Source organism: Salmo trutta, chromosome 16 (assembly GCF_901001165.1).
Source record: "Salmo trutta chromosome 16, fSalTru1.1, whole genome shotgun sequence".
Lineage (NCBI taxonomy): Eukaryota > Metazoa > Chordata > Actinopteri > Salmoniformes > Salmonidae > Salmo > Salmo trutta.
This window is the reverse complement of record NC_042972.1, coordinates 9465226-9481414: the sequence shown is the minus strand read 5'-3', so window position 1 is coordinate 9481414 and position 16189 is coordinate 9465226. Positions and strand designations below refer to the sequence as shown.

At 43.1% G+C, this 16189-nt stretch overlaps 1 protein-coding gene across 4 annotated transcripts in view; it reads left to right on the top strand.

Moving 5' to 3' along the window:
* Positions 1 to 16189, top strand: part of LOC115150052 (acid-sensing ion channel 1) — a 358958-nt gene that overhangs the window by 285674 nt on the left and 57095 nt on the right. Inside the window, exon 1 of one of the 4 annotated variants that reach the window (XM_029692945.1) lies at positions 6456 to 7272. The exons of the other annotated variants lie outside the window; for them this stretch is intronic. Within the exon in view, the coding sequence (XP_029548805.1) occupies positions 6658 to 7272 (615 nt within the window). The 5' untranslated portion in view covers positions 6456 to 6657. Of the gene's footprint in view, positions 1 to 6455; positions 7273 to 16189 lie in introns of those variants that run through there. 4 annotated transcript variants of the gene reach the window in all.

Genomic DNA, 16189 nt, shown 5'->3' with positions numbered 1-16189 from the left:
CAATGTGAGGTTTGTTGGCCTGTCTCCAATGTGAGATTTATGTTGGCCTGTCTCCAATGTGAGGTTTGTTGGCCTGTCTCCAATGTGAGGTTTGTTGGCCTGTCTCCAATGTGAGGTTTGTTCGCCTGTCTCCAATGTGAGGTTTGTTGGCCTGTCTCCAATGTGAGGTTTGTTGCCCTGTCTCCAATGTGAGGTTTGTTGCCCTTTCTCCAATGTGAGGTTTGTTGGCCTGTCTCCAATGTGAGGTTTGTTGCCCTGTCTCCAATGTGAGGTTTGTTGGCCTGTCTCCAATGTGAGGTTTGTTCGCCTGTCTCCAATGTGAGGTTTGTTCGCCTGTCTCCAATGTGAGGTTTGTTGGCCTGTCTCCAATGTGAGGTTTATGTTGGCCTGTCTCCAATGTGACATTTGTTGGCCTGTCTCCAATGTGAGGTTTATGTTGGCCTGTCTCCAATGTGAGGTTTGTTGCCCTGTCTCCAATGTGAGGTTTGTTGGCCTGTCTCCAATGTGAGGTTTGTTGGCCTGTCTCCAATGTGAGGTTTGTTGGCCTGTCTCCAATGTGAGGTTTGTTGGCCTGTCTCCAATGTGAGGTTTATGTTGGCCTGTCTCCAATGTGAGGTTTGTTGGCCTGTCTCCAATGTGAGGTTTGTTGGCCTGTCTCCAATGTGAGGTTTGTTGGCCTGTCTCCAATGTGAGGTTTATGTTGGCCTGTCTCCAATGTGAGGTTTATGTTGGCCTGTCTCCAATGTGAGGTTTGTTGGCCTGTCTCCAATGTGAGGTTTGTTGGCCTGTCTCCAATGTGAGGTTTGTTGGCCTGTCTCCAATGTGAGGTTTGTTGGCCTGTCTCCAATGTGAGGTTTGTTGGCCTGTCTCCAATGTGAGGTTTATGTTGGCCTGTCTCCAATGTGAGGTTTGTTGGCCTGTCTCCAATGTGAGGTTTGTTGGCCTGTCTCCAATGTGAGGTTTGTTGGCCTGTCTCCAATGTGAGGTTTGTTGGCCTGTCTCCAATGTGAGGTTTATGTTGGCCTGTCTCCAATGTGAGGTTTATGTTGGCCTGTCTCCAATGTGAGGTTTGTTGGCCTGTCTCCAATGTGAGGTTTGTTGGCCTGTCTCCAATGTGAGGTTTGTTGGCCTGTCTCCAATGTGAGGTTTGTTGGCCTGTCTCCAATGTGAGGTTTATGTTGGCCTGTCTCCAATGTGAGGTTTGTTGCCCTGTCTCCAATGTGAGGTTTGTTCGCCTGTCTCCAATGTGAGGTTTGTTCGCCTGTCTCCAATGTGAGGTTTGTTGGCCTGTCTCCAATGTGAGGTTTGTTGGCCTGTCTCCAATGTGAGGTTTGTTGGCCTGTCTCTAATGTGAGGTTTGTTGGCCTGTCTCCAATGTGAGGTTTGTTGGCCTGTCTCCAATGTGAGGTTTGTTGGCCTGTCTCCAATGTGAGGTTTGTTGGCCTGTCTCCAATGTGAGGTTTGTTGGCCTGTCTCCAATTTGAGGTGTTTTTTTCCCAGTGATTATTTCCCATGGTTATTTCCGGTGGATATTTTCCATTCAGTCCAATTGTTTCCGCAAAGCAAATGCCTACATGTATTTCAGTCATATAAAGTGATTAAAAGACCAGAGACCTCGCCTATGAAGTAAATCAACAACATCTTTGCTTCCCTGCGTGCTTCTCCTTCATAATGAATTGATCAGCTAAGGACAGCACGGTAATGGGAGTTAGATAACATTATGGCTATGTCCCAAAGGGTATAATTGTTTATTGTTTAGCTGTTCACTGGGATCATGTTTTTCTGTTGTCACGTGTGTCATTATCCCCCTAGCTGCTGGGATTAGTTTGTTGTAGCACAGCCAGATACCGATATTTACACATACACACACACACACACACACACACACACACACACACACACACACACACACACACACACACACGAACACACACGAACACGGACACGGACACACACACACATGAACACGGACACACACTGTCATGCACAAGGAACACACACAAGCGAAATCACAAACACACATACACACACGCACAATCACACCCAGCGTTTCTCTCAGATATGTCGGGTACTGATGAGCTGAGGGAGTGAGAACGGATGAGGAGAGCCGCAGGGGATTAGAACATATACAAAAGGAACTGAAATCCTACGTAATGTCCAAATCCAGGAAGGTATTTTGAAGATTGCCAGCTCTGTGTGAAATCCATATTTCTGACCCTAGGAGCCTGTCGCAAATGGGCCCTGGTCAAAAGTAGTTCCCAACACAAACGCAGCCTCCATGATACATCATATTGTACAGTTTCATTAAACCAAGCAGATACCGAATACTGGGATACAAATCCTGTAAATACCACGTTTAAATTTTTTACATTCAATGTAGACACACTCCTTCAGTCCAGATGATTATCACTTGTCATTTTGAAGTGAGTAATCCACAGAGAAAAAACATGGAATGTCTTTAAATGGACATTGATATGCTGTAATAAACAGGGAAGAGAGATTGACATGAGTGAATGGAGTATATATGCACACACATACAGGTCTGATATGCCTGCCAGATGTCTTTGTAAGGGTCACAGACTCTGTACACACACACACACACACACACACACACACACACACACACACACACACACACACACACACACACACACACACACACACACACACAGTCAGAAATACTTGACAAAGCCCAACTGACATCCACCTTGAGTCTAAACACTTCACAATGGATACCCATTGAAGCATGAAACAACTCCCTCACTGTCACCAGCCAATGTCCCGGAGCACAAATGTCAGGTGAATGTCTCTGTAATGGCTAGACCTGGATTCAAATACTATTCAACATGTTTGATTGTTCGCTTTAGCCTGCCTGGAGTGACCAGTGAATGGGGTTTACACTTTTGCAACTATTCAATTGATTACATTAAGCCAGGCAAGCTCAATCAAACCCAGATAAACTATTTGAAATGATTTAAAATACTATTTGAACCCAGGTCTGGTGACGGGCATTTCAGACTGTGCAGACCAGTTGTCAGATCACATAAACTGTTAGTGACACCATAGGAAGCGGAAGGTACTCTAAACCTTGTTAAAAAGGAAGACCCACTTTGGTGATGTTTGATAGAGAGATGAGAACCTTTATCTAAAGTAGACTTGCCTTTATAAGAAAATATCAAAGGAAAAATAAAAAAGGAAGGTACATTTAAAAAAACACAACTACAATCATCAAACCACATTCTTATCAGAAAGATCAGATGGGTTTAACAATGAAATCAGTCGTACTTGATACCCAAACACTTTTACCTAATACATGTCTACCTGTTGAGAATTCAACCTGTCGTACATGTAGCCAATCCTCTCAGGGGAGTGTAGTTACAGTAAAGTAGCTCTCAGGGGAGTGTAGTTACAGTAAAGTAGCTCTCAGGGGAGTGTAGTTACAGTAAAGTAGCTCTCAGGGGAGTGTAGTTACAGTAAAGTAGCTCTCAGGGGAGTGTAGTTACAGTAAAGTAGCTCTCAGGGGAGTGTAGTTACAGTAAAGTAGCTCTCAGGGGAGTGTAGTTACAGTAAAGTAGCTCTCAGGGGAGTGTAGTTACAGTAAAGTAGCTCTCAGGGGAGTGTAGTTACAGTAAAGTAGCTCTCAGGGGAGTGTAGTTACAGTAAAGTAGCTCTCAGGGGAGTGTAGTTACAGTAAAGTAATGGTGGAATGTTCTCTCCTCTGGATCTGTTATAGACACGTCACGTCAAAGTCATCAAGAAACATTTGGATACCACACATACCACAAGTCTTTCCATCCTTAGCCTACTTATACATTTAGAAAAAGGAACAACAGCTACATTGGCCTGTACTAATGGTATGCATGCTGTGTTGAGGTCAGGGGTAGTGTTGTTAGTGTATGTCAGTGGAGGCTGCTGCGGGGAGGAAGGCTCATAATAATGTCTGGAACAAAGTCAATGGAATGGCATCAAACACCTGGAAACCATGTGTTTGATGTATTTGATACCATTCCACTGATTCTGCTCCAGTCATTACCACGAGCCTGTCCTCCCCAATGCAGGTGTCACCAACCTCCTGTGGTGTACATTCATTCATTGTGATGGAATTAAAGATTTCTGCCAATGACCTCTTAGCAACAGACATACATTGTACTGTTCCCAATCTTATGTGCTTTTCCTTATTCTTAAAGTTGGAGTTGGTTAGATAGAGGGAAAGATGTGTGGTATGTAAGAAGAGTTGTCGTGTTGGAGTGTGAAATATGTGTTGTGGGAAAAGCTTGCGAATTAGAAATGGATGAAGTTGTTGTCTTTGAATATGAAGAAAATAAAATGTTTCAACAAGTCCAAGGATTTAAAGAGGAAGGTGTCTATAGAGTGAGTTCACTAATTGGAATGAGAAATGATTATGGTATGTAACTAACACCTACAAGGATAAGGAGAAGGAACGGAGCTTTTGGAAATGAAAAAATGTATGTATGTAGAGTTAAAGGAAGAATAGAGGGATGATGGAGGTATGAATAATGGCCTAGAGGAATGGGGGATGAAAGGGTGGAGGAGGAATGGAGGGAAGGATGAAGGAGGAATAGAGGGGTGTAGAGAGAGAGGAAGAATGGTGGAGGGATGAAGGAGGAATAGAGGGATTGATGAGGGATGGAGAAGGAATGGTGGGATGGCGAGATGAGGGAGGAATGGGGTTTAGAGGGATGGGGGATTTTATTTTTATTTGTATTTATTTCACCTTTATTTAACCAGGTGGCCAGTTGAGAACAAGTCCTTTATTTAACCAGGTAGGCCAGTTGAGAACAAGTCCGTTATTTAACCAGGTAGGCCAGTTGAGAACAAGTCCTTTATTTAACCAGGTAGGCCAGTTGAGAACAAGTCCTTTATTTAACCAGGTAGGCCAGTTGAGAACAAGTCCTTTATTTAACCAGGTAGGCCAGTTGAGAACAAGTCCTTTATTTAACCAGGTAGGCCAGTTGAGAACAAGTCCTTTATTTAACCAGGTAGGCCAGTTGAGAACAAGTTCTCATTTACAACTGCGACCTGGCCAAGATAAAGCAAAACAGTGCGACACAAACAACAACACAGAGTTACACATAAACAAACGTAGAGTCAATAATAATACAGTAGAAAAATCTAGAGTGACGAAGGGATGAAGAAGGAATGGGGGATGAAGGAGGGATGGGGGATGAAGGAGGGATGGGGGATGAAGGGGGGATGGGGATGAAGGAGGGATGGGGGATGAAGGAGGGATGAAGGGGGGATGAAGGAGGGATGGGGGATGAAGGAGGGATGAAGGGGAGATGGGGATGAAGGAGGGATGGGGGATGAAGGAGAGATGGGGGATGAAGGAGGGATGGGGGATGAAGGAGGGATGAAGGGGGGATGAAGGAGGGATGGGGGATGAAGGAGGGATGAAGGGGGGATGGGGGATGAAGGAGAGATGGGGGATGAAGGAGAGATGGGGGATGAAGGAGGGATGGGGTGAAGGAGAGATGGGGGATGAAGGAAGGATGGGGTATGAAGGAGGGATGGGGATGAAGGAGGGATGAAGGAGAGATGGGAATGAAGGAGGGATGGGGGATGAAGGAGGGATGGGGGATGAAGGAGGGATGAAGGAGAGATGGGAATGAAGGAGGGATGGGGGATGAAGGAGGGATGGGGGATGAAGGAGGGAGGGGGGATGAAGGAGGGATGAAGGAGAGATGGGGGATGAAGGAGAGATGGGGGATGAAGGAGAGATGGGGGATGAAGGAGGGATGAAGGATGGGGATGAAGGAGGGATGGGGATGAAGGAGGGATGGGGATGAAGGAGGGATGGGGGATGAAGGAGGGATGGGGGATGAAGGAGGGATGGGGATGAAGGAGGGATGAAGGAGGGATGGGGATGAAGGAGGGATGAAGAAGGGATGGGGATGAAGGAGGGATGAAGGAGGGATGGGGGATGAAGGAGGGATGGGGGATGAAGGAGGGATGGGGATGAAGGAGGGATGAAGGAGGGATGGGGGATGAAGGAGGGATGGGGGATGAAGGAGGGATGGGGGATGAAGGAGGGATGGGGGATGAAGGAGGGATGGGGATGAAGGAGGGATGAAGGAGGGATGGGGATGAAGGAGGGATGGGGGTGAAGGGGGGGTGAAGGAGGGATGGGGATGTGTGTCCTTTGCATGCAGTGCGATGTTGTCATATGATGACCGTTTGTTTCTCTGAATTGGAATGGGTTGGTCAAACCGCACGTGACATACACTTTCTTCGGTCCTGCAACTGCACGCGGAGACGCGACATTTAATCATCTTGAACAACTTGGCTACCTTATACCTAGGCTACACCGGGAAGAGAGAGCGTTCTCTCTTCCTATATGGTGACAGAAGACGAGCAGTGAGCACCCCTCACAGCCTCACAGGCACAGCCTCCTACTGGCAGACTTTCAATAGAAAGAGCTCAGTGCACGAGCTCAGGAGAGGACAGCGGGCGTTCTAACCCGCACAAAGATTTTCCTGGATGACTCTCCCAATAATAAGTACTTGACAGACAGACTGACAGATCTATCTGGATTGGCGCTTTGACTCCATGGTCAATGCGGGACCGGGACTGATGCCAGCCCATCAGCGGTGGTCGTGTCGGTCTTAATCCTTACACTACCTAGCCTATCTCTCCAAAATGTGTCAGTGCGATTCGGTACCGAAAGCCAGCAGAACGCCGGGCTCTGTTGCGGAAGCCGGGAAGCTGTTCCTGAAACACACCACTTTCCACGGCCTGAGACATGTATTTCTGAGCGGCTCCTACCCTCGAAAACTCGCCTGGCTGTTGGCTTTCCTCACAGCTCTCGCGCTCCTCTTCACCTGGTCCTCAAACCGGGTCCGGTACCTGCTCTCCTCTCCTGTGCACACCAAGGCGCATATGGTGTACGCCAAACGTCTTGTTTTCCCCGCTGTGACCATCTGTAACCAGAATCTCCTCTTACCACGTCGCATGAAGAAACCGGACATATTCAGCGCGGGAAGGTGGTTAGGACTTCTAGGCAGGAACTGGCAAGTGTCCCCCAGCGCCAGGGACGCGCTCACACCCGGGACCGACCATGACATCAGCAGCAGCAACGAGCCGCCCTGGTCTCCGCTCTCTCGGATCCTGGACTTCAACCACTTTCTGCCTCCTCCCCTGGAGTCTCAGCCGTCCATGCTGCAGCTCCTGGACCGTCTTGGTCATCAGATGGAGGAGATGCTGCTTTACTGCCGCTTCCAGGGAGAGCTATGCGGGCCTCGCAACTTCAGCACGGTGAGTCTGTGGACAGCAACACGAAGTTAGGTTTACAGCATGCAATGAGTGTAGATATTGTTGATAAGCTGCTGCAACATGTTGTAGCCTATTGGTATTTAGGAGATAGTAAAAATGTTGTTTGGCCTTATTATGTCATCAGGCCTATTGTTAAGTTTTGAAGTGTTCTGGGCTTAGAATTGATTTGTAATTGTAATTACCAAGCCAACAAGAGTGGATTTCTATTCCTACCTTAGCCGGTGCTGTTTAACAGACCACTATTCTACCTCGTGCTCTGTCTATATAGTCAGTAGGTAAACTGTTATACAATCTATTATGAAGATTTCAGTATAGAAAACTATGACAACCTAAGCCAGTTATGTAGCTGTCTTTGGATGATGGTTTCTGATATATAAAGGCTTAGATAACCCTATACACAGACAACACAGACAACACAGACAACACAGACAGACAGACAGACACACAGACAACACAGACAGACAGACAGACAACACAGACAACACAGACAACACAGACAACACAGACAGACAGACACACAGACAGACAGACAGACAGACAGACAGACAGACAACACAGACAACACAGACAACACAGACAACACAGACAACACAGACAGACAGACACACAGACAGACAGACAGACAGACAACACAGACAACACAGACAAAACAGACAGACACACAGACAGACAGACAGACAGACACACAGACAGACAGACAGACAGACAGACAGACAGACAGACAACACAGACAACACAGACAACACAGACAACACAGACAGACAGACAGACACACAGACAGACAGACAGACAACACAGACAACACAGACAAGACAGACAGACAGACAGACAACACAGACAGACAGACAGACAGACAACACAGACAACACAGACAACACAGACAGACAGACAACACAGACAACACAGACAACACAGACAGACAGACAGACAGACAACACAGACAGACAGACAGACAGACAGACAACACAGACAACACAGACAGACAGACAGACACACAGACAGACAGACAGACAGACAACACAGACAACACAGACAACACAGACAGACAGACAGACAGACAACACAGACAACACAGACAGACACACAGACAGACAACACAGACAACACAGACAACACAGACAACACAGACAACACAGACAACACAGACAGACAGACAGACAGACACACAGACAGACAACACAGACAGACAGACAGACAGACAGACAACACAGACAACACAGACAACACAGACAACACAGACAACACAGACAGACAGACAGACAACACAGACAACACAGACAGACAGACAGACACACAGACAGACAGACAGACAGACAGACAGACAGACAGACAGACAGACAGACACACACACACACACACACACACACACTCTCTCTCTCTCTCACTGGCAGTTCAGTATGAGATACCGGTAATTGGTTCTATCTACGATCTATCCTAATATGTTCTGTTGCACTGTGCTGTATATGAAGGGTCTCTCTCACACACACACACACACACACACACACACACACACACACACACACACACACACACACACACACACACACACTACAGGTCAACAAAGTGATATCCAGAGCTTATATTAAGTTTAAATTTTTCATTCAGATTGCCTCATTTAAAGAAGAATTTTCACATCTACAGGTATAAACTCTTCATTTGAGCCAGTTTGCTGCAGCAGGAAAAATAATCCTGCAGCAACAGGACATGTTAATTATTATGTGGATTATAATTAATGAGCACTTATTTATTTTATTCTTTTTTACGCGCTTTTTAAAAATCTTGTCTCATCGCTGAAACTCCCCAACGGGCTCGGGAGAGGCAAAAGTGGAGTCATGCATCGTCCGAAAACATGACCCGCCTAAACATACTCCTTAACATTAAGATCCGCCCCTTGTTTTCAATTTTCCCCTTAAATGACATACCCAAATCTAACTGCCTGTAGCTCTGGCCCTGAAGCAAGGATATGCATATTCTTGGTACCATTTGAAAGGAAACAGTTTGAAGTTTGTGGAAATGTGAAAGGAATGTAGGAGAATATAACACATTAGATCTGGTAAAAGATAATACAAAGAAACAAACAACCGTTCTTTTTGATTGTTTTTGTACCATCATCTTTGAAATGCAAGAGAAAGTCCATAATGTATTATTCCAGCCCAGGTGCAATTTAGATTTTGGCCAGTAGATGGCAGCAGTGTGTGTGCAAAGTTTTAGACTGATCCAATCAACCATTGCATTCCTGTTAAAGTTTTTGTATCAAGACTTCCCAAATGCGCCTAATTTGTTTAATAATAACTTTCCATGTTCAAAACTGTGCACTCTCCTCAAACAATAGCATGGTATTCTTTCACTGTAATGGCTACTGTAAATTAGACAGTGGAGTTAGATTAACAAGAATTTAAGCTTTCTGCCAATATCAGATATGTCTACATCCCGGGAAATGTTCTTGTTACGTATAACTTCATGCTAATTGCATTAGCCAACATCCGTCCCGTGGAAGGGACACCGATCCCGAAGAAGTTTTTTAACACCCGCCAGTTTAACCCGGAAGCCACTGTATCAGAGGAAACACCGTTCAACTGGTGTCAGAGGTCAGCCCACAGGCCCACCACAAGGAGTCGCTAGAGCGCAACGAGCCAAGTAAAGGCCCACCGGCCAAACCCTCAACTAACCCGGACGATGCTGGGCCAATTGTGCACCGTCTTATGGGACTCCCGGCCACTGCCGAAGGTGGCACAGTCTGCAATGAACCTGTGTCTGTAGTAACGCCTCTAGCACTGCAGTGCAATGCAGTGCCATAGACCACCGTCGCGCCACTCGGGAGCCCCATTAATGGACACATTTGTAGGGGTTTATACGTTTTGCGTAAGGAAAATTGTCTGAATTTTCGGAGTGGAAATTACAAACTTCAGAAGCCTTTTTAAACCTCAAACACACTACAAGTTTTAAATGTCCTGCATTGCAGCAAAGTTCTCCAGTACCTGAGCATCTGAGCACAAAGATGATCTGGGATAAGCCTACCTGTGGCTCTGCTGATCTGAGCACAAAGATGATCTCAGATCAGCCTACCTTTTGTGGCTCTGCTGATCTGAACACAAACAGATCTGGGAACAGCCTACCTTTTGTGGCTCTGCTGATCTGAACACAAACAGATCTGGGAACAGCCTACCTTTTGTGGCTCTGCTGATCTGAACACAAACAGATCTGGGAACAGCCTACCTACCTTACACAAACAGATCTGGGAACAGCCTACCTTTTGATTCTTAGATCAGCAGAGCCACAATGAGGAGAAAATAGTCCTCGCTCCCAGCTCCCTCTCTGGCTGACAAGTCAACTTTAGCGAACAGCTTGACAGAGTGGTTTCCTTTGATTGAGCACATTGTTTTGTGTAGAATAGCCTTGGGCTTGCCATACACTTTGGAACTCTTTGAAGTATTCATTAGAGAGAGAGAGAGAGAGAGAGAGAGAGAGAGAGAGAGAGAGAGAGAGAGAGAGAGACCCGCTAATTATCAAAATCCAGAAAAGAGACGTTAAATTCTACAACCACCAAAAAGGAAGTGATTCCCAAGCCTTCCATAACAAAGCCATCACCTACAGAGAGATGAACCTGGAGAAGAGCCCCCTAAGCAAGGTGGTCCTGGGGCTCTGTTCACAAACACAAACAGACCCCACAGAGCCCCAGGACAGCAACACAATTAGACCCAACCAAATCATGAGAAAACAAAAAGAGACACATTGGAAAGAATTCACAAAAAAACAGAGCAAACTAGAATGCTATTTGGCCCTAAACAGAGAGAACACAGTGGCAGAATAACTGACCACTGTGACTGATCCAAACTTAAGGAAAGCTTTGACTATGTACAGACTCAGTGAGCATAGCCTTGCTATTGAGAAAGGCCGCCGTAGGCAGACCTGGCTCTCAAGAGAAGACAGACTATGTGCATACTGCCCACAAAATGAGGTGGAAACTGAGCTGCACTTCCTAACTTCCTGCCCAATGTATGACCATATTAGAGACACATATTTCCCTCAGATTAGGCAGATCCACAAAGAATTAAAAAACAAACCCAATTTTGATAAACTCCCATATCTACTGGGTGAAATACCACAGTGTGACATCACAGCAGCAAGATTTGTGACCTGTTTCCACAAGAAAAGGGCATCTAGTGAAGAACAAACACCATTGTAAATACAACCCATATTTATTTTTATAATTCTTTTCCCCTTTTGTACTTTAAACATTTGCACATCCTTACAGCACTGTATATAGACACAATATGACATTTGAAATGTCTTTATTATTTTGGAACTTGTGTGAATGTAATGTTTACTGTTCAATTTGATTGTTTATTTCACTTCTGTATATTATCTACTTCACTTGCTTTGGCAATGTTAACATATGTTTCCCATGTCAATAAAGCCCCTTGAATTGAAGTGAGAGAGAGAATGTGTCAAATGCTGTGTAAGTCATTCTGTACACGGCTGTGTGGGTTTACATATTCACTTTCTCTGGTAAGAATACACATATTCGCTTTCTCTGGTAAGAATACACATATTCACTTTCTCTGGTAAGAATACACATCTTCACTTTCTCTGGTAAGAATACACATATTCACTTTCTCTGGTAAGAATACACATATTCACTTTCTCTGGTATGATTCACGTTAATCTTGAAATAAGTTTGGTATCTCTCAATCTCTGACTCGCTTTTCATCGTAGGCTAGTTGAACATATAACATCGTAGGCTAGTTGAACATGTAACATCGTAGGCTAGTTGAACATATAACATCGTAGGCTAGTTGAACATTTAACACCGTAGGCTAGTTGAACATATAACATCGTAGGCTAGTTGAACATATAACATCGTAGGCTAGTTGAACATATAACATCGTAGGCTAGTTGAACATATAACACCATAGGCTAGTTGAACATAAAACATCGTAGGCTAGTTGAACATTTAACATCGTAGGCTAGTTGAACAAATAACACCGTAGGCTAGTTGAACATATAACACCGTAGGCTAGTTGAACATATAACATCGTAGGCTAGTTGAACATATAACATCGTAGGCTAACATATAACATCGTAGGCTAGTTGAACATATAACATCGTAGGCTAGTTGAACATATAACACCGTAGGCTAGTTGAACATATAACATCGTAGGCTAGTTGAACATATAACATCGTAGGCTAGTTGAACATATAACATCGTAGGCTAACATATAACACCGTAGGCTAACATATAACATCGTAGGCTAGTTGAACATATAACACCGTAGGCTAGTTGAACATATAACACCGTAGGCTAGTTGAACATATAACATCGTAGGCTAGTTGAACATATAACATCGTAGGCTAGTTGAACATATAACATCGTAGAATAGTTGAACATATAACATCGTAGGCTAACATATAACATCGTAGGCTAGTTGAACATATAACATCGTAGGCTAGTTGAACATATAACACCGTAGGCAATTTGAACATATAACATCGTAGGCTAGTTGAACATATAACATCGTAGGCTAACATATAACATCGTAGCCTAGTTGAACATATAACATCGTAGACTAGTTGAACATATAACACCGTAGGCTAGTTGAACATATAACACCGTAGGCTAGTTGAACATATAACATCGTAGGCTAGTTGAACATATAACATCGTAGGCTACTTGAACATATAACATCGTAGGCTAGTTGAACATATAACATCGTAGGCTAGTTGAACATATAACATCGTAGGCTAGTTGAACATATAACATCGTAGGCTAGTTGAACATATAACATCGTAGGCTAGTTGAACATATAACATCGTAGGCTAGTTGAACATATAACATCGTAGGCTAGTTTAACATATAACAACGTAGGCTAGTTGAACATATAACACCGTAGGCTAGTTGAACATATAACATCGTAGGCTAGTTGAACATATAACATCGTAGGCTAGTTGAACATATAACATCGTAGGCTAACATATAACACCGTAGGCTAGTTGAACATATAACATCGTAGGCTAACATATAACATCGTAGGCTAGTTGAACATATAACACCGTAGGCTAGTTGAACATATAACACCGTAGGCTAGTTGAACATATAACATCGTAGGCTAGTTGAACATATAACATCGTAGGCTAGTTGAACATATAACATCGTAGAATAGTTGAACATATAACATCGTAGGCTAACATATAACATCGTAGGCTAGTTGAACATATAACATCGTAGGCTAGTTGAACATATAACACCGTAGGCTAGTTGAACATATAACATCGTAGGCTAGTTGAACATATAACATCGTAGGCTAACATATAACATCGTAGGCTAGTTGAACATATAACATCGTAGGCTAGTTGAACATATAACATCGTAGGCTAGTTGAACATATAACATCGTAGGCTAGTTGAACATATAACACCGTAGGCTAGTTGAACATATAACACCGTAGGCTAGTTGAACATATAACACCGTAGGCTAGTTGAACATATAACATCGTAGGCTAGTTGAACATATAACATCGTAGGCTAGTTGAACATATAACATCGTAGGCTAGTTGAACATGTAACATCGTAGGCTAGTTGAACATGTAACATCGTAGGCTAGTTGAACATATAACATCATAGGCTAGTTGAACATATAACATCATAGGCTAACATATAACATCGTAGGCTAGTTGAACATATAACATCGTAGGCTAGTTGAACATATAACACCGTAGGCTAGTTGAACATATAACATCGTAGGCTAGTTGAACATATAACATCGTAGGCTAGTTGAACATATAACATCGTAGGCTAACATATAACACCGTAGGCTAGTTGAACATATAACATCGTAGGCTAACATATAACATCGTAGGCTAGTTGAACATATAACACCGTAGGCTAGTTGAACATATAACACCGTAGGCTAGTTGAACATATAACATCGTAGGCTAGTTGAACATATAACATCGTAGATTAGTTGAACATATAACATCGTAGAATAGTTGAACATATAACATCGTAGGCTAACATATAACATCGTAGGCTAGTTGAACATATAACATCGTAGGCTAGTTGAACATATAACACCGTAGGCTAGTTGAACATATAACATCGTAGCCTAGTTGAACATATAACATCGTAGGCTAACATATAACATCGTAGGCTAGTTGAACATATAACATCGTAGACTAGTTGAACATATAACACCGTAGGCTAGTTGAACATATAACACCGTAGGCTAGTTGAACATATAACATCGTAGGCTAGTTGAACATATAACATCGTAGGCTAGTTGAACATATAACACCATAGGCTAGTTGAACATAAAACATCGTAGGCTAGTTGAACATTTAACATCGTAGGCTAGTTGAACAAATAACACCGTAGGCTAGTTGAACATATAACACCGTAGGCTAGTTGAACATATAACATCGTAGGCTAGTTGAACATATAACATCGTAGGCTAACATATAACATCGTAGGCTAGTTGAACATATAACATCGTAGGCTAGTTGAACATATAACATCGTAGGCTAACATATAACATCGTAGGCTAGTTGAACATATAACACCGTAGGCTAGTTGAACATATAACACCGTAGGCTAGTTGAACATATAACATCGTAGGCTAGTTGAACATATAACATCGTAGGCTAGTTGAACATATAACATCGTAGAATAGTTGAACATATAACATCGTAGGCTAACATATAACATCGTAGGCTAGTTGAACATATAACATCGTAGGCTAGTTGAACATATAACACCGTAGGCTAGTTGAACATATAACATCGTAGGCTAGTTGAACATATAACATCGTAGGCTAACATATAACATCGTAGGCTAGTTGAACATATAACATCGTAGACTAGTTGAACATATAACATCATAGGCTACTTGAACATATAACATCGTAGGCTAGTTGAACATATAACATCGTAGGCTAGTTGAACATATAACATCGTAGGCTAGTTGAACATATAACATCGTAGGCTAGTTGAACATATAACATCGTAGGCTAGTTGAACATATAACATCGTAGGCTAGTTGAACATATAACATCGTAGGCTAGTTTAACATATAACAACGTAGGCTAGTTGAACATATAACACCGTAGGCTAGTTGAACATATAACATCGTAGGCTAGTTGAACATATAACATCGTAGGCTAGTTGAACATATAACATCGTAGGCTAACATATAACACCGTAGGCTAGTTGAACATATAACATCGTAGGCTAACATATAACATCGTAGGCTAGTTGAACATATAACACCGTAGGCTAGTTGAACATATAACACCGTAGGCTAGTTGAACATATAACATCGTAGGCTAGTTGAACATATAACATCGTAGGCTAGTTGAACATATAACATCGTAGAATAGTTGAACATATAACATCGTAGGCTAACATATAACATCGTAGGCTAGTTGAACATATAACATCGTAGGCTAGTTGAACATATAACACCGTAGGCTAGTTGAACATATAACATCGTAGGCTAGTTGAACATATAACATCGTAGGCTAACATATAACATCGTAGGCTAGTTGAACATATAACATCGTAGGCTAGTTGAACATGTAACACCGTAGGCTAGTTGAACATATAACACCGTAGGCTAGTTGAACATATAACATCGTAGGCTAGTTGAACATGTAACACCGTAGGCTAGTTGAACATATAACATCGTAGGCTAGTTGAACATGTAACATCGTAGGCTAGTTGAACATATAACATCGTAGGCTAGTTGAACATGTAACATCGTAGGCTAGTTGAACATATAACATTGTAGGCTAGTTGAACATATAACATCGTAGGCTAACATATAACATCGTAGGTTAGTTGAACATATAACATCATAGGCTAGTTGAACATATAACATCGTAGGCTAGTTGAACATATAACATCGT